Here is a 19,110-nt window from a genome sequence, read left to right as displayed (position 1 = left end):
TTCTCAGATGAGGACAGGTGTCTTGGGCCCCTGTTCTGCTCAGTGCCACGGTTTCTGATCCACCACCTTTTCTTCACACCTGCCCACATGCTCCTTGGAAGGAGCCTCCCACAAATACAAAAAGCTGTTTTCACAACTGGAGCCAAGCACCGTTACGCCAAGGAGTCAACAAAATCTCTTCCTCCGCTCCACTGAAAGCTCACAGGCGGCCTGCACAAAGCCTAAAACTCTCACATATTTAAAGAACAACATGTCAGCAGGTGACATTTAAGTGCCTGTCCATGGTCCCAGGTAAAACAACAGGGACGTTTAGAATACGGTCAGGTCATAACTTTAAAAAGTCAGGGACAGAAACGTCACCAGCAGGAACTCTCTGAATGAGATAACTAAGAAACGGCACCTCGGCGGCCTAAGCGGAGTCATTCCCCCCTGAGAGGGAAACCGTCTTCTCTCGGTAGAGGCAGAGAGCTTGAAACAAGACAGGGGGCCGCAGGAAGCCTGACAGGAAGGCAGTGGGACTGGGTGTTCCGTGTGCCCAGGACCGTCCAGTTCAGCGCTGTGTCCTGGGCATCAGCCCGCTCTCTGTGGTGCCTAGTGCTGGCTTGTTGTCGTGACGAGTAGTAATTCACTCGGTCCTCACCTCGGCCCTGGGGGGAGTCAGCTCATAAAGGACTCAGCCTCCAGGAGAAAGGGAAGGAGGGAGGGAAAGAAAAAAAGTCAGTGAACCTGTTCCAGAGCAGACCAGCAGTAAGAGTGTGAGAGCGTGTGTATGTGTTTGTGTGTGTTGTACGTTTTCCACTGACTTAAAGACATCAGAGGATGCAGACCTTCTAGTGTCAGGCTGCACCTGGCAGCTGGTACCCAGGAGCCGTTTCCAGGTCACCAGCACATGCGGCTGGGACCGCAGCGACCTATGAAGTGAAGTTGGGGGCAGTCGTTGTGATCAATGGCAGGGGGCCGGGGGCTGGGAGGACGTGAGGGGGAGACTGTCAGAGTCCAACCTGGGCCACCCCCGGGCATCCTCGGGCACTCGTGGAGAAGAAGGGGCACAGGAGAGCATCTCAGAGGTGCCGGGAGGAGCCCTCTTTATACATGTCCGGCCCCTACAGAATCTTAATGGAAAAGACTAAAGCTGCTTTCACATTCAGTGTGGGATTCCAGGAGCCAAGGGAAACTTTCTCAGTGGGTGCTCTCCTCGGAGGGAAGGTGATAAAAAGGTGACACACCCGTTCACCACTGGGTAGACTTCTGCCTCGCATTTGGAGCGAGTCCTGACATGAAACTCTCAGTAGCGATGGTCACAGGATGGCACGTTGAGGAGCTTCCTGGCGCGAACGGGGGCACAGACACTCCCATTTAGTGGTGGTGTTTGAATAAGCTGAAACAGGTACCGCACCTTGTACTCAATCTTTGTGTTTGGGAGATTTTTGGTGTGTGACGGGTACCCCCAGGGGCTGAGTTTTTCACCAAAACATCCTAACGGTTTAATTTCCAAACTGCAGTACTTGAAACATTGCCAGCTCTGAAGTCACTTTACACCTAAAAAGCGTATTTTTTCTTACTTTGCACAACTTCCTCTCATGCTCAGCATGGTCAATTATCAATTGAACAGATTCTTATGATTCAATTAAAATAAATTTGTAAACCGAGAATCCAGTCTTTCCACTCAGCTGTGCCACATTTCGGTAGCACTTTGGGGCCAAGATGGACCCCTCCCCCGTAAAGTGACGTGGTGGGACACACTCGGGCCGCAGAAGGGCCAGCGCCCTCTCCTCCCCACAGACCATAAACCGGACAGCCTCCACTCCGTTTCTGTGTCACGCAGAACACCGAGCTGACTCAGCTGACAGTGGTGCGGGCAGTGAAAGCCCAGTCTAGACGTGTGGTTACAGAGAAGGCCGTCTCAACCCTCTCTTTCTTCCTCACCCCACAGTGCCTGGTCTTTGAAGATGCTCCCAATGGGGTGGAGGCCGCCCTCGCAGCTGGGATGCAGGTGGTCATGGTTCCCGACGGAAACTTAAACCGAGACCTGACCACAAAGGCCACCCTCGTGCTGGATTCCCTGCAGGACTTCCAGCCCGAGCTGTTCGGTCTGCCGCCCTACGAGTGAGAGGCTCCTGCGCCCACACGTGTGACCCACGCTGCCCAGGAGAAGGGTAGAGGAAAGCCCAGCTCCCAGACCTCCACGTGAACAGTCCTTCAGCCGGTGAAGCCTTCTCATCCCACGAGGGCCTGGCCCACACTCTCTAAAGGGTCAATGAACTGTAACGTGACAGACAGAAAGCCCAGAACACAGATGGAAATTGTCGCTTGAATAGTCATGTTTAGTATTCGAATAATTTGGGTTCATTTCTTTTTCTTCTTCGTTGTTCTCAACCCTGGCTGGAAAATGTAAAATATGTATACATATATGTATATGCTTTTATGTATATATGTGTATGTACATATTTATTATAGTTATATACATTGTGTACCGTGTCAGTCTCCTCAGTGTTTCATCTTAACATGTGCTAGCAACTAATAAAATTGAGGTGGTAATGGTAATTCTGTTTGGCTTGTAATCTGAGTGGGAATCTGCATGAAGGATGAGGTTTTCATAAATCATTCTCTTTATCAGCAAATGTTGACATTCCTTATGTGCCCTTGAATCTCTGTGGACCTCTACTGAGAGACTGACTGTGAACTGTATCTTCCGTTGTTTCCTTTCAGTGTGAACATAATGGTAGCCTACATCTTAGATCACGGTGCATATCCACGTTTGAGAATGTTTTCTGCCTCAGAGAAATCATTTCCTTTAAGAACATTTATTTTTTTAATGCATTCTTTGATGCAGATAGAATTAGATTTCAGAGTGCATCCTTGGTACCACCGAGAGCCGTAGCCCATTTTTGGAACAATTTATTGGACATTACACTTTGGTGATTAACTGCTTTTAGTAGGTTTACTCAGCCTTTTGTGATGGGAATATAGTGAGACGCATTGAAAATGGGAACAATACAATCACAGGGTGTTTCCACTGGTGGACACCCCACCTCTGGCCTTCCCCGGTGTTCTCTGTTATTGATTGTCCTTGAGCTAATTTTCAATTCTGTGAGTCTTAGAAAGGTGATAGTGATGTATGTGATTGTCAGGGGGAATGATTAATTGTGCATGGTTGTCTCTGGCTGTTGACCAATTTTACGTCATTTCAGCAAATTCATTTCAACATTCTTGATTGCTGTATACGTGTCTGTTCTTTGAATTCTCCTTGGAATCAGTTGTAACAACCTACTGTTCCCTCACCAGTGTGTTTAATTGAATAAAAGTTTTGACACTTACTTGTTCATGTTTTATTTGTATGGGAGTATGATTTTACCTTTTTTTAAAAAAAAAACTTATCGTCTAACAAATGTAAAACATAAATGCAAAACATACATGATTGACTTTCTTTTCTCTTAACCCACACAGTGCTCACATGGTAAAGTGGCATTTACATATTTAAGAAAAATTTTATTGAAATGTAGTTGATTTACAATGTTGCATTGGTTTCAGATGTACAGCAAAGTGATTTGATTTTATATATATATATTCCTTTTCAGATTCTTTTCCATTATAGGTCATTACAGATTATTGAGTATAGTTCCCTGTGCTGTCATTGTTGGTTATCTATTTTATATATAGTAGGCATTTACATATTTTAGGTGAACCATGCTATCTTTGCGTACAGCAAAGAAAGGCTCTCAGTGAAATGGTCACGTACGTGATTTGGTATCTCATTCTTCCAAAATATTTGTGTTGCTGTTTTCTAATCATTAAGCCATTTTGCATGAATAAGACAAACAGGTTTAATGCCTCTTAATGATGTAGATCAGGGTCAGTTTTTCTCTAGGGTGAATGTGGTCTTAAATGTGGTGGTGGTGTTTTTGTGGTTTTAGCCAACTCTGCAGACAAACACTTTGTACTTTTTTGTACAAAAGAGGAATACGGATGTGTGGTCAAAGCCCACATATTCTTTCTTATTTTTCTACGTGAGTCTGATTGAAGCAATTGAAGCAATACAACATTTCACTGGTGTTTTTCCACTGAATAATCCATCAATTTCATAGAGGTATAATAATGAAAAGTTAGACCAGAATGACTGCTGCCAAGAAAGTTTAAAGAGTAGTTGTCTTACTTTCTTAGCTCTTTTGAAGTGTGTTCCATTAGGACCTTCAGGGATTAATAGAAGTTACGCCGTTTTGTGCCCTAAGTTGCACCTTTTTGCTCATATGTTACCTGTCCTTCAGAAGGATTTTCGGTACTGATGATAGCTACCGAGAGATGACACGGTCATTCTCTTCTTCATCCCACTTAAATGAAACATGTGAACACTTTTAAGAACGTACTAATTACTACTTATTAGAGTTTTTCCACCTAATAAGTCTTCAGTTAGAGCTCAGTGATTTATAGAAAAGAGAAAAGGTCTGGAAGACACCCACATAACGCTTAAGACAATTGACTTACTAAGAAATAGGAATTACTTCTGCTCTGCCACGGTAGTCAGTGTTTAGAAACCTCAGTGCACATACCTTTGAATATCATCGATGGTTTGATGCTGAATTTGGCATGCTTTGAATGCTGTTTCCACATTTTAAAAACAAGCTTGCACACGATAACAAGTTCTATAACAAAGAATAATGAGTTTTTGCCTATTGGTGTTAATTCCTCTGCTTAACATCGTGTACTGTCTACACTCTGCTATTCCACAGGATAAAGCTCAAACCTCCCTGGCCTTATATAAAGGCTTTCTGACCTAAGTCTAGCACCAACAGTCTTTAGAATTATTTCTGTTATTATTATTATTATCATCACCATCATCATCTTCTGTAAAGGGAAAATGAGAATTAAAGAGCAAGGGGGTTCAAATTAGGCCAACTTCAATTCAGATCGAAGCTCTGCTACTGACTAGTAGTGTCACTTTATTTTGCCCCTTTCCACCTCAGATGCCTTAGCTGTGAAATGGGGTTACTGAATACTTTGCAGTGTTGGTGTAAAGAATTGATTGAGGTCACACATGGGATGAGAATCCTTAGCACATCGTGGAAGATTTATAAAACGGCAGCTACAGTTACTCCTATGTCAGAGTCCATGTGGCATTCTCCACTAGTTTTTGTTGGTTGGAGATATTTGGTTTACCGAGGATATTTGTTGTCTGAGCAGCTCACACTGAAAGCAGATTTTCAGGATGCCTCAAAATGTTCTGGTTTCTCGTGATTCTCTTTAACAGATCGTATCTTGTACAGTGGAGTACTTGCTTTCTGTCACCTTCGTTAGTCATTGGATATTTCTCTTGCTTGCAACTATCTTCATCAGAAAAACTGTCATCCAGATTGAACTAATTTAGGATTGTTTTTCCCTTACTATATGCCAGGCTCCATAGTCACGTAACACTGAATAGGAACACATCTCAGGGTATTTCTCTTGTTACACTTCAGTCATAAAGATATCTGAGTTGCTTCCAGATCTTTTTTCAGTACCAGGTTAGCATCAAGCCTGTTTGACAAGGGGCAGGATGGGCCCCCGCACCGTGGTGGGTGCCTGTCACAGAGCTGTTTAGAGACTCTGAAGCCGCCCGCTTGGTGTTAAGGCATGGTATTACAATGTTGCTTTTGTTGACTGCAAATGGCAATGCTTCCCAAGCTCCACGCGGCTTTCTACAGCACTGTATGTGAGAATGAGTATTTTTACATTAAAGTGTTTTCAGGTTTTACCAATATGTTAACCGTGTGTTTCTCTAGGGGATGAAAATTACTGTATAAAGGAGTATTTAAGAATCGTAATATTCTCTCATCTCTCTTTTTTTAAATTGAAGTACAGTTGATTTACAGTGTTGTGTTAGTTTCAGGTGTACAGCAAAGTGATTCTGTTATATGTATATATGTACTTTTTGCAGATTCTTTTCCCTTATAGGTTGTTACAAAATATTGAGTATAGCTCCCTGTGCTAGACAGTAGGTCCTTGTTGGTTATCTATTTTATATATGGTAGTGTGTATATGTTAATTCCAGACTTCTAATTTTATCCCTCCCACTGCCTTTCCCCTTTGGTAACTATAAGTTTGTTTTCTGTGTCTGTGAGTATATTTGTTTTGTAAATAAGTTCATTTGTACAATATCATTTTTTTAGATTCCACACATAAGTGATATCATACTGTATTTGTCTTTCTCTGTCTGACTTACTTTACTTAGTATGATAATCTCTAGGTTCATCCGTGTTGCTGCAAATGACGTCATTTTACATCTCTTCTAATAAACATGAGACCTTGGGAAACATGCCGTAGTATACATTTGCTTATTGAAAACCTCGTCAGAGGGATGGGTATTCATATATTGTGCAGAGTCACTTAAAGTGCTATGTTTTCAAAATCCACTTTAGGAAAGAATTGGCATACATTCCATATTCAAGGTCTTAATCGGATGAGGATAGATATTTATTATAAAGAATACCTATTTCTCTGTAAGCCAAGTCAATGCTCTAATTGGTGGTAAAATCGGCATTCCGTTTAAAAGTCAGGAACCAAAAGGATTCCTACTATCAATAAGCTTTCATATCATCTTTCTAGAAATTCTAGTCAATGAATAATGCCATTTAATGTTTACATATGAGTCTCATGATGTCAAATTCTCTCAACTGTTTCTCTGAACATGTCTATTTCACCACTCTTTTTAAGGATGTCTTCACTGGATCCTGGATTCTGGTTTGAGATTAATTTTGTTTCACCCTTTAAAGATGTGATTTCCTTGTTACCTGAGTTTCATAGCTTTGACTAAACAACCAGCTGTTGTTCCTACTCTTGAAGGTGATCTGCCTCTTTTCTCTAGCTGCTGTTAAGGGTTTGTCCTTGGTCTTTAGTCTTCTGAGGAATGGCTTCCTTTGTTTTGATCTTGTTTGGACTTTGTACCTCTCCCTGAGTCTGTGCTTTGCTTTATGTTTCCCTGAACTCCTCGGCCATTATCTCTTCCCATATTCCCAGGCTCACCTCTTTCGGTCCTCTCCGTCTAATCCAACAAAAAGGAGAAGGCTTAGCAGTCCCTGTAATCAGTGAGTCACGCCCAGGCGGGAGCTGCACCACCAGAAGCGAGGGCTCAGGACCTGGGGAGCTTGCGTCGTCAGGACAGGCGAGAAGCCAGTGCCGGCTGGGCCAGAGGAATGACTTGGAGGCAGGGTACACGCACCTAAAAAGGATTAAGATTTCTCCGTTAGACTGGAAGCTAGGCACACTGATATCATCCAGGGGGAGACTGACCCCCTGGAATCAAGTACACCAGAAGTCACAAACCCCCAGAACCACGGGACCTAAGAAGCAGGGGATCAGCAGAGGACCCGGATGGAACACCAGCAGAACCAGGTCCCTGGAGGGAACCCCCTCCTCACCTCTGCCCAGGGCGCGTGCTCTGTGCCTTCTGTGCAGGCAGAACCAAGAAGCGCCCAGCTCAGCTTGCCTGCCGGTGGGAAAGTGCGTACTTACAGAAGGAAGGCAGACAGACACACAGTTGCCGAAACATGAAAAGCTCGTGGAAAACACTTTCAATTAGTACAGAGTACTCACATATGCTGATCGCTTGAAAATTGCAAAAGACTCCATATTTCTGCGTAAGTAGGTCATGTAACGTGTCGGGTGCTGCTCATGAGCTGCTAGGCACTTTATGAACGCACATCTCTGCGCCTTTGCTTTTGCTCTTTGTGTCTGAATCCACTCCTTGTAGTGGCTGAGAGTCCTTTCTGCATCCTAAGTCTCTGGGGAACCTGAGGCACGATCACGGCGCATAACTTGAGAGGCCAGGGGTGGAGCTGAGGGTTAAAGGTACAAGTTATCCTCACGGCACACTCCGGGAGACTTCATCATTCCCAGCACTGCTGCCTTTAATCACAGGGGAAGAAAGAAGACTTTTAGTAATTAAAGTGTCAGGGATGTTTGGTGACCCATCACCACTCTCCAGGTGCAGACCTGCCTCGTACGGGTCCCGCCTGGGCCCAGGCAGCTCTGCATTTGGACATGGACCCACGCTGTTTAAGGCAGCCCACAGAACACCCTCCAGCCTTAGCCGCACCATCCATTTTTATCAAGAAGAATATTTTCCTTAAACAAGTTTGAGATGCCCACTAAGTGGGAAAATATGAAGCCCTTTGAATGCTACCTCTTATCTGTGCCTGAGACAGCTTCCTCATTACTGGGGTTGCCGGTATTCTCAAGCTACCTTCGGAAAAGAAAACACTGAAATGTCATTCTTGAGTGCTCTCTCTTGGCAAACACTCATCAGGCCCAGTGATGAGCTGTTTATTCTCTGCTCATTTCCTTACTAATGCACAGTCATGTCGATGAGACAAGTCATTAGCCGGTTCAAGGCCAGATTAAGGCGGCGATCATCTGCATGTGTTTTCAGGGATAGTCATCCTATCCCGAGGCTCACGGTCCCTTCAGAAGAGCATCTGGTTATTATTAGGGTAGGTTTTTAAAGTCCTCTCAAGGATTAGGATCTGAGGCTTTCCATCTATCATTCCTTTCCCTGAGACGACTTCTTTCATTTCTGGACCTTGATTATTTCCCTCCAAACTGTAATTGACTGTGTAATTGTCCATACACCCCATTCCCACGCCCGCCACCCTGACAGCATCCAGTGAGAACTTGCCTCCTGAGTTCCAGGATGGTGGAAGTCAGCCTTGAGCCTGTTGGCAGCATTGACCCCCGAGTCCTGATGAAGGTCTCAGATAGGCAGCTCAGGTCTTGTGACAGTCCCTGCAGATCCGCGTGCTGTCCACTCCCTCCTGTTAGCTATGAACACTCACCTGCCTTTCTCTGGCCAGAGCTCTTTGGAAGGAGTAGCTCAAAGCATATCCCAAGATTTCTGGGGGGTAGGGGGAGTGGATAACTAGTGGTACCCAATGCCTCTAGTGGGGGTGGATAACTAGGGTCACCCAAAACAAAACAGTGACTCTTTTGTTTCCTAGTGATGGTAAACCAGATGGGCATGCTCTGACCCCCAGGCAACGTGTAATTTAGTGTGGGAGACGTGGCAAGGAACCACACACAGGAAGATTCAATTGCAACTTGCTATCAATGGCTGTGAGGTAGAAGAACAGTGTCTGAGGGAGAACAGCAGTGGGCATTTAATTTAAGTTGGTCTCGTAGGGTCAAGGAGGGGGCCTTGCGACAGAAGCGGCATTTACGCTTGAGTCAGGAGGCAGTGAAAGTTAGCTTGGCCAGTTTCTTAAAAAGCAAAATATAGGTTGACCATACAGTACCCAGTATTTCCACTCTTAGGTGAGTATTCAAGAGAAATGAAAAAGTTTGCCCACCCAGAAACTTATACACAGATGTTCATTGTAGCACTAGTCATAATAGTCAAAAGGAGGAAACTACAGAAGGCATCAAAAGAGAAGGGCTTTGTGGAAGTTGGCTCTACGATAAAATCCCAGATTCCAGTGTTATCCGTACCTTTTACCAACACCCATACGCGTTCCTCTAATTAGCTCGCATAAAAGGAGCTTCCTGTATTTGTAGCAAGTTAGGTAATTTGGACAAGAGATGGCTAAAGATCTCAACTGGGGATTTAGAGTATGCCAAATGAATCGATGAACTCAGTCCATTTTCTAATGTAAAATATGTGCATTTTAAAATATTGATAGGGACTTCCCTGGCGGTCCAGCGGTTAAGACTTCGCCTTCTAACGCAGGGGGTGTGGGTTCGATCCCTGATCAGGGAGCTAAGATCCCACATGCCTTGTGGCCAAAAAAACCACATCACAAAACAGAAGCAATAGTGTAACAATTTCAATAAAGGCTTAAAAAATATCTTTAAAAATAAAATATTGATAGCATTCGCCTACATAGCAATAAGTGATGTTGGTGAGAAGAACCAACAGAAGAGACAAAGTAAAAGAGAAGGAGTTCAAATCACTTCATGGTTTATAGTCTATTTCTGGTGATAGTTTGTCAAGATGAGCCAAAGCTTGGCTTTGAGGGAAATGCATAGCTTTAGGAAAATCTGGGTCCTAACACAAGAAGGTGTCCAGTGAAAACAGGTCAAAGGGAAGTGATTGGAACTTCATAAAAGTTGAAAGTCCACCTTCACATGCTGCCAAGAGACCAAGGACGATCGTTGCAGAGAAGTGGACATAAGGTCTAGTTACCTGAGGTTGGACAGGATCAGATCTGGGGACCAAGGACAGACTGGAGAAGATGGAAGGTGAAGGGCTTGGCACCATGAGTGGAGAAGATTCCCGAGAAGTTTTACTGATCAGGAGAGCAAAGACAGGGTGGTCTCTCCAGGGCAAAAAGGATCCAGGAGGGAGTCTCTCGTCTTTGTTGGAGTTTTCTGTGGACTGAACAATTCAAAGTGGTTAGAGAAGGACATGCTTCAGAACTCCAGATGGTAGAGTTCTGTGAAGTAATTTTATCTTGATCCTAAAGGGAACGAGGAATCCTGGTTGGTGGACAGAGTTGAAATTTCTCTTTCAAAACTTGAGACCCCAGAGAGAAGGGGAAGGACAGAACAGGCTGAGAGTCCGGCCGGGTGGAGGGCAAGCACAGAGGAAAGAATTCATGAAGTGTTTTGGCATTTACCCCGAAAGTGCATTTAATCCTGCAAATCCAGCACAGCCAAGTAGCTAAAGGTCTCTCAGACCTCCGTCCTCCCTAGCTCTTCACATCGTGCTCATCAAAACAGACGTCTTTTTACAGCCGAGGAAGCAGCCACGTGCGTGTATGCTTTAAGCCCCCGACAAATACTTCTGACCCCAAATCTCACTCACTGCACTGAACCCAGCTCATTCCTGCCCTGTCTCTCTGCACAGAACTCCATGGTGATGTTGCCACATGTGTCCATGCATCCCCCTTGTAAAAACGCAAATGTCCTGGGGAACGCGACTTCCGCTCTTAACCTCTTTAACCAGAGCGCTTCCTGCTCATTTTTAGCTGAGAACCGCTCATCAGCGGGAATCACATGTCGATGCAAGGAAAGAAGAGGCGGGTTAATGACAGTGAAGGCTTTTGAATAGGAGGCACGGCAGCAGAGGAAGGAGGTCTGAGTGGGGACTTCGTGGGACCTTGGAGAGGTTGGCGGCTGACCGTGGGCATTCATGGCCGCCCCGAGTGCCAGCTCCTTTTATTTAGTTACCGGGTGCCGGAAGCGAGCCTGCCGCCACCGTGGGCAGCACAAAGCCAGCAAGATCAGGTTGTAGAATGAGGTGCCCTGGGCTCTCCAGGAGAGTGCAGGGAAGCACATCACCCTCATCTTTTTTTTTAACCCTTTTGTGGGGATCCTTCTCCATGGCAGCGTGTCCTTCTGTGTCCACCCCTACCGTAGCAGCATTCAACTGGCTCTTCTCAGCGGTGGGCGAAGGTTGGGCTGGGGCATCGTGCCCTAAGCCACCTCCTAGGGAACACTCCGAGCTCCAGGATGGCACAGATGCTCATGTCTGGGGTCTGAAGATGAGGATGACGCCATGCTGGACCACTTTTCCTGGGGCAGTAGAGATGGGGCTGGTTCTGCAGCCCTACTTCATAAAAGACTCTGTCTCCAGACTGATGTCTTCGGTGGGAATGCAACCCAGAGGGCGGACAGTTCAGTGTCCTGAGATTTCCTCCGTGCTGAGTGCTCGGGCTTTTTTGGATAAAATATTAAAATGGTAGATGTCTGTGTGATGTTCTTTGCTGTGTCTCACCCGCTCTCCTTACCTTGAGGTTCGGAGTGGGTGAGCGCACAGAAAGAAATTGACTTACACCTTTTAGGATTGGCATGGCTAGTCTTCCGAATCATAATCCAGATTGGATGGTGGCTTGCAGAAACTTTAGAAAACAAACATCATTCTGCACCATTTTCTCCACTTACCAGACTCAGAGTTTTCCCAGGAGAATGCCAGTATTATACCCCCAATGTATACACTTACCCACAACAGCACTCATAAACTGTTTGAACTCACCACTGGATAGTCGTTTCCAAACTAACATTGTTACACACTATTTTAAGAAAGTTCCAAAATAAACTTAGAAGTATCAGATTAATTCTCAAATAAGCCGTGGTGACGGCTGACTCAAATATGCCATCCTTAAAAAAAATGTCTGTTGTGAAATATTCAAAAGAAACCTTTCTGCATTAAGAAAGAAAGGGCTGTCAGGGGAGAAAACAATATCCATCCTTAGGGGATATATGGAGCTCAGAGTTAAACATAGGGTTTATTTCTCCCTTAAGTGTATGACTTTTTCCCCTAAAATTGCCCTGTTTTAGTTCACTACAAATCCATGATAATATAAAGTTACTAAATGATATCTATTAATTTCCACCCAACCATAGTGGTATGAATTTTGAGATTTATGCTGGTGTATTTTTCAGTGTTGAATGTTTTCCCTACGCACTGAGCGAGGGTAACCCTCTCTCCTTCTAAACCTTTTATTTTGTTGAAATAAGTCACAGCTACTACAAGCAAGAGGCATCAAAACCATCTCTCTTTAACCTCTTTTCAGAAATCTACACACTTTGCCTCGTTTTAACTGTGTTTAAAAGGTGATCTTAAACCCTGAAAATGAAAAGAAGTGCCTGCGTGTGGCACTCTTGGGGGCTCTGAGGCTGATTTATACAACAAATCGGAACCCTTCTCCTGTTGCCAACTTTAAGTCACACGCCCCTGATGATCCTTCCCTGCTGTTCATGTAACTACCTGCTGTGCTAATCTGGGCCTACAGACTTTTGCGCAAGGGCATGTCGAGGTCAGACAGAGAAGGTGCCTTCTACGGAGGGAATTGGAGGGAAAAGGAGAAAATAGAAATGATCGTAGGGACAGGAATAACTGTTATACATACGTCTACATACCGAGATCGATCGATCGATCTGTCATCTACCTGTGTTTCCATCATCTACCCATCTTTCTGTCTATCTTTCCTTTGGTACATTTCAATCAAAATAGTTTAGAGAAAATTGAATGTGGGTATCTGCCTATGCAACCTAATTGTTTTGAATTAAAGAAAAAAATGACTATGGCTACATACCATTCCTCTGATAGAATTTAAATTCTCCATAAGGAATTAAATTCTCCATTCATCCTTATTTAGTAAGTAGTATTTTTACACAGACTGTCCACATATAGCATTAAAATGTGCCATCATATCCTCATAGAATGTTCTGTGTGTATGAGAGAGAGACAGGGACAGGCAGACCTGTGCAGAAGAGATGTGACATTTTGAATATAAGTATGTTAGACATTCAAGTCCCCCCCTCCCTTGTGGTATCAAATTCACTGGGGAGAAAAATAAGAGGTGGCTCTAAAGGAAGGAATTACTCTTTCAATTTCAAATGGTTGCATAAACATATTTCTATCCCATTTCTTCTATGAAACCAACCCAACACAACCAAGAGAATAAGAAACAAAAAAAAATGTTATCTTTGATGAAACTAGGCATCTTCTGGATCACAGTACATGCAGAAAGATGGCCAAATGCATGAGAATTGGATGAAGTTGATGGGGACACCAAGACAAGCCGTCTTTTTCTGCGTGACTCGGGCAGAAACGGCAGAACTCAAGAGTTACCCAAAGTGGGCAACGCACATTAAAAGGAAAAGCAATGACCCCTTGCTTAGAAGAGTAGGGTCAAGGTGCGCGGGCCGGTTTTGGAAGCCTCCCTATGTCATGCTTCCATCCTGGCATAGGATGGGGGTGGGCAAAGAATTCGTAAGAAAAAAGCCAACAGGCCACCTTTGCTCAAAGCAGACCGTGGGTTTGGCAAAGTGGAGAAGTCAAGAGGTCACCTAGCCGAGCAACTGCTCATCCTTACCTGGTGAAGATAGTAAGGTCAAGGTGAGATAAGCACTGTGACACATTCTGCGAAATGCACAGCCTCAGGCTGAGCCCAGACAGCTTGCTGTCAGCACTCACCCACTGGCCCGGTGCAGTTAGGAAAACCCATGGAGCCACAGCCGGAAACTCCAGCGGCCCATCACCCTACCTAGCTCACCCTTCTGCCCATTCCCCCAGGGATTGCTCAGTCTAGTGCCTGGCCCTCATAGATGTCTCCTTCAAACATGAGAAATAATATGATTTTAAAAGCTGGTAGCTGGCCGGAAGCCTTTGAAGAGATGCTGCAAGGAAAAAAAAAAAAAAGAACAGGACATGATGGATAAAGGCACATACCACAGCCAGCAAAGCCCATGAACAAAGAGACGTCCGAGAAATCAAAGCAATTAAGGAAAATAGTGTTTCTCTGAAATGAGAATTTCAAGAAGAGATATAAGGGTTGAAGGAGGAGCTGATAATACATTAGATGGGAATGAGAAGTAGGTGGGCAGCCTCGGAAAGAAACGAGAATGAAAAGTGAGTAGGAGAGGCAGAGAGAAGAGCTGGACCACCTTTAAACCGGTGCCCGGCCAACATTAACAATGAACGAACAGGAACAAAATAGTCAAAGGTGCATTCACGGTTAACGTTCTGAAATACAGGGAAATTTGAACCTGGAGACAGAAATAGCACAGTGAAACCGAAGGCACTGTTTACATAGATTAATTCACAAAGAAATAGTCTAGCAAATTACTGCGATTTTAAGTTATGGAAAAAATTCTATAGATATTCAGAAAAAAAAAATCTGGGAAGCTAAGATTTCTCCATGTCAGACAGGAAATGCTTGAAGAACGTGGAACAATATATAAAAAGACCTGAAGGAAAGACTGTATGTCCCAGAATGCAACCAAAACTGTCCATACCTTTTAAAAGATACAAGTAGATATGTCCAAACAGACACCACTGCAGGGAATATAGGTTCATGAAGAAAACAAACAGAAAGAGGTTGAATTCTTACCAACCAAGAGAAGCCGTGTCTGAGAGATTCATTGTAAACTTAAAAGATGTGTTTAAGTGTAAAACTAAGGTGAAACCTGTGGAAATCAGGGTCACAGAGAAGAAAGTAAATGCTATCAACCATGACAATGTAGAGATGATGACGTAACTAATAAAAACATCATCCGAGGAAATGCAGTTGAACGTGGAAGTGCGAGGAAGGGCATGCTGATTTTTCTCATGTTTAATTTCAGGCATTCAATAGACACTGTTTTTAAATTGATAACAAGTAAAAGAGCGACAAATACATTTAAGTGGGTGCAGGTAACCACCAGAAGAACTAGAAGTAGACTCCCATTCTTTCATTTTAAGGAAAACCCAGTAATTCAAACTGATGTTCCACGCTCGTTCATCTCATAAAATAACTGCATAAACGGCTGATGACAACAGTCAACCTAATTTTTGCAGACTATGTGTATTACCTCAAAATAAGAATACTTTTTATCCATTCTTGACCAAATATATATCCCGTAGAATGTTTCGGTAGACTGTATTTCAGTACACTAAAAATCACCAATGTTACTTAGGCAACTCCTGTACGAAGGGTGGACATTCAGGAATTCTCAGTAACAGCTCAGAAAAGGTCCCTTAGTCAGGAACTTACTTTCTTCTTGGTCCGAGGCACGAACAGGGAGCATTAAGCAGCTCTGTAGGATATAAGCCAGAGTTCCATCAGGAAGAGGCAGGGTGTGATGGCGAGGTGTGTGCAAACCCCAAAGGAAGTGCAGGGCCTTCTGCAGAACAGGGTGGGGTCAGAGGGATGAACTTGGGTGGGCGTGGAAGGCTCCTTGAAGAAGCAGGATCTGAGCGGGGTCTCCGGAGACACAGGGCGTGTGGAGAGGCAGTGAGGACAGGTCACATGCTGCCGGAGCCGGGGTGAAGGGCAACACGCAGGTGGGAAGGGACAGGACCGTGTCAGAGCCCGTAAGGGCGGTCGTCTGTGAGAACAGGGCACCGAGGAAGTGTGAGAACGGACGAGCTGGCTGCGGCCAGTTGTCATGGCACAGAGCTCAGCTCTTACGTGCCAGGTGAGGAAGAACCTGGGAATGTGTTTTCAGCGGCTTGTGGCTAAGTTCCAATTATTAGGAAGATTGACCTGCTCGTAGGATTCTGGTCACCCAATAATTTCGGCACCATTCTCCATCTGACCACTTGAACCTCATTTTAAAGTTCTGGTCAAGTGACATAATTGCCCTTGGACAAACTCCGAGGTGTCTGGGGCAGGATGCCCAGTGTCATTTGTGAGAGTGGGAATAGAGCACTGCCAAGCATTTGCTCAGTGCAGCCCGCTGAGGGTGCAGGGGCCCAGGCTGCTGAGCAGGAAAGCCAAAAATGGGAGAGGATTTTTAAAACATTAATAGACTTTTTTGGAGAGTTTTAGGTTTATAGAAGACTTGAGTGAAAGTCCAGAAAGTTCCCATAGATGTCCCCCTCCCAGTTTTCCCTGTCATTAACATCTGGCTTTAGTGTGGTGTGTTTGTTACAATTGGTGAGCCAATATCATTACCTTATAATTCACTAAAGCCCCCAGTTTACATCAGGGCTCACTCTTGGTGTGGTATGTTCTGTGGGTTTGGGCAAACGTACAGTGGCATGTGTCCGTCATTACAGTATCGACAGAATAGCTTCACTGCCATAAAAGTCCTCTGTGCTCTGCCTACTCACTCCTCCTCCCCATTTAACCCCTGGCAATCACTGATTTTTGTTTTACTCTTTCCATAGTTTTGGCTTTTCTAGAAGGTCATCTAGTTGAATCATACCATGTGGTGCCTTTCCACACCGGCTTCTTTCACTTAGCCATATGCATTTTAAGGTTCTAAGGATTTTTAAAACAAAATAAATATTAGGTTTAAACCGAGAACAATTCAGGAATCCTATGTGTCTTCCCTAACCTTAAAATGGACTCACTTGATTTTTCTAACATTTAACATTAAAGCACTAGTTCTTTAACCGGTATGCACGAATGTGGTTATATTTGACATTTCATGCCAGCCTCGTTTCACAATGCATTATTTGCATTTTTATGCGTTCGTTCCACACTTAACGTATTCATAAAGCCCTTGCTTGAAAGGAGCTTACAATTATTTTTATTACAAATGTCATTACAAACAGTTGCTCATATACGTGTAAGTTTTTATCGAAAGAAGTGAAAAAATTTGCATGCCGGTGAACTCTGAACAGAATCCAAAAACTAGGATGTCTTGGGAGGCTTTGTGCGTTTTATGGGCGTTCGTGTTCAGAGAGTTTTTTGTTCTCAGTATATTTAATCATAACATTTCTCAGAGTGGTTTTTCAACTGTGAGTTCACCTTGTCCTAAGGAAGTTCACCTCCCTTATTCCAGACTTTCAAAGTAACGTGCCAAGCACGAAATTGCTGTTGTCTCTCAGTTGGACATACTTGCCCCCATAAACATAACCTACTTGAATCCATCAAGAGAGCATCATATTTTGACATCTAGTAACTTCCTAATCAGAAAAAGGATTCACTCCCTAACAAAACTAAAACCCTGTCTCTGGTAATAGAGAATTAGCCCTGCTGATGTAAAAAATGAAAATCCCAGCTGGACATTACACGTTTTCATGAGCAGCATAGTGCCAACCCATCAGACAGGAGCTGTTCCATTTTGTGTTTCACAGCCTGGGTCCAGAAATGTGATTTTGAAGATTAAAAAAAGGGGGTGAGGACATGGCCAGTGCTGTAATTTTTACAATTCCGCATGTATGTATGTCTGTGTATATTTGCATAAATTGAAACTATCTATGAGAAGTACCCCCATGACCCTACAACGGTAATTAGACCCCAGATCTCCAAGAGATGTATGTTTTCACATTATGGGCTAGAAGTGACTCTCTCTCTCTTTTCTGTACATTACATCCCCATGACTTATTTATTGTATAACTAAGAGTTAGTACAAAAGGTACCAAAGGTGGCGATGACGTTCTCTGTCTCTCTCTTTTTCCTGTGCATTACGTGCCTATGACTTACTTATTTTAAAGCTAGAAGTTTGTACAGAAGGTAGCAAAGGTAGAAATGACATTCTCTTCTCTTTTGGATACCTCTCCTCTAAACAGTTGCATGACTCTGACCTCTTTGGGTTACCATGGAGAAAAATCCTCCAAATAGAACTTTGAATTTTTTGTGCAGAAAATGAATGGGAAGTTGACACCGACCGCACTAGTGAGTGAGTGTCCACCACCCGCATCACCCTGTGCTCAGTGAGAGGCATTGACAGATTCAGCTCCCCACCCTCGTAGGGTGTACCTGGGGGGCACCCTCTAGCCTGGGAGGATCCCACTACTTATATAGTGTCTTTTCTATTCGTCATTGTTCAGGTGTCCCCTTGCCTCAAAACAAACTATGGAGCCACCACTAGAAGTATGTTGATACAGACTGAATTTTGTACTCTCCCTGCACAGTCTGTACATTGAAGGCTTAACCCCCAGAACCTCAGAATATGACCGTGTTTGGAGATGGGGTCTTTAAAGAAGAGATGAAGCTAAAATGAGGTCATCAGAGTGGGCCCTAATCCCATAGGACTGGTGTCCTTATAAGAAGAGGAGATTAGGGCACAGACACACACAGAGGGACGACCCTGTGAGGAGACACAGGGAGAAGACAGCCATCTACACGCCAAGGTTAGAAGCCTCAGGAGAAACCAGCCCTGCTGATACCTTGGTCTCAGACTTCCAGCCTCCAGGACTGGAGACAGTAAATATCTATTATTTAACCCCCCATGTCTGTGCTACTTTGTTACAGCAGCCAGAGCAAACTAATACAATGCTTGTGGATCTTCCCAGCCTGGCAGGTGTGCGAATTTCAAGTGTCCCTTCTTTCTCATTTCCTTTTGTGGCCGACAGCAGCTGCCTGACTATGACGGTAGAACTAAGACCAGTAACCACCCTGTTGCTGTCTTCCTCTGGTGAAGCTTATTTCTCTAGTTCCACTCTTCCTGTCCGCCTGGCCTGACCCAGTTCTCTCTCCTTCCTTCTTTGCAAAGATCAGCTGCTTCAGCATCCTCTGTTCTGATGTGGCTGTCTTACCCCTTAGAAAAGTTGAGACCTCATTCCAGCCTGTAGGACTCACATGTCTGTAGGATCTTGTGATTAGTCAGAATAATTTGACGAAAGGGCAAAAAAGCCAGGTTTTTCTGTTACAGTTACGTGGGGTACCTTGCCGGTCATTTGAATCTTCTTGTCTCTGTTGAGGTGTCTTTGCTCAGTAATACATGTTCATGGATTTCACTTTGGATAAAAAGGGAGCTATATATTTT

The 19,110-nt window shown here is 44.1% G+C and overlaps 1 protein-coding gene across 2 annotated transcripts in view; it reads left to right on the top strand.

The window, feature by feature from the left end:
* PUDP (pseudouridine 5'-phosphatase) overlaps window positions 1–19,110 on the top strand; it is a 370,323-nt gene that overhangs the window by 67,716 nt on the left and 283,497 nt on the right. Inside the window, exon 4 of one of the 2 annotated variants that reach the window (XM_032620277.1) lies at window positions 1,934–3,317. The exons of the other annotated variant lie outside the window; for it this stretch is intronic. Coding sequence (XP_032476168.1) covers window positions 1,934–2,110 — 177 coding nt within the window. The 3' untranslated portion in view covers window positions 2,111–3,317. Of the gene's footprint in view, window positions 1–1,933; window positions 3,318–19,110 lie in introns of those variants that run through there. 2 annotated transcript variants of the gene reach the window in all.

The sequence above is a fragment of the Phocoena sinus genome, chromosome X (genome assembly GCF_008692025.1).
Source record: "Phocoena sinus isolate mPhoSin1 chromosome X, mPhoSin1.pri, whole genome shotgun sequence".
Taxonomy (NCBI): domain Eukaryota; kingdom Metazoa; phylum Chordata; class Mammalia; order Artiodactyla; family Phocoenidae; genus Phocoena; species Phocoena sinus.
Note: the sequence above shows the minus strand (reverse complement) of the source record. Positions and strands in the feature narration are given on the sequence as shown.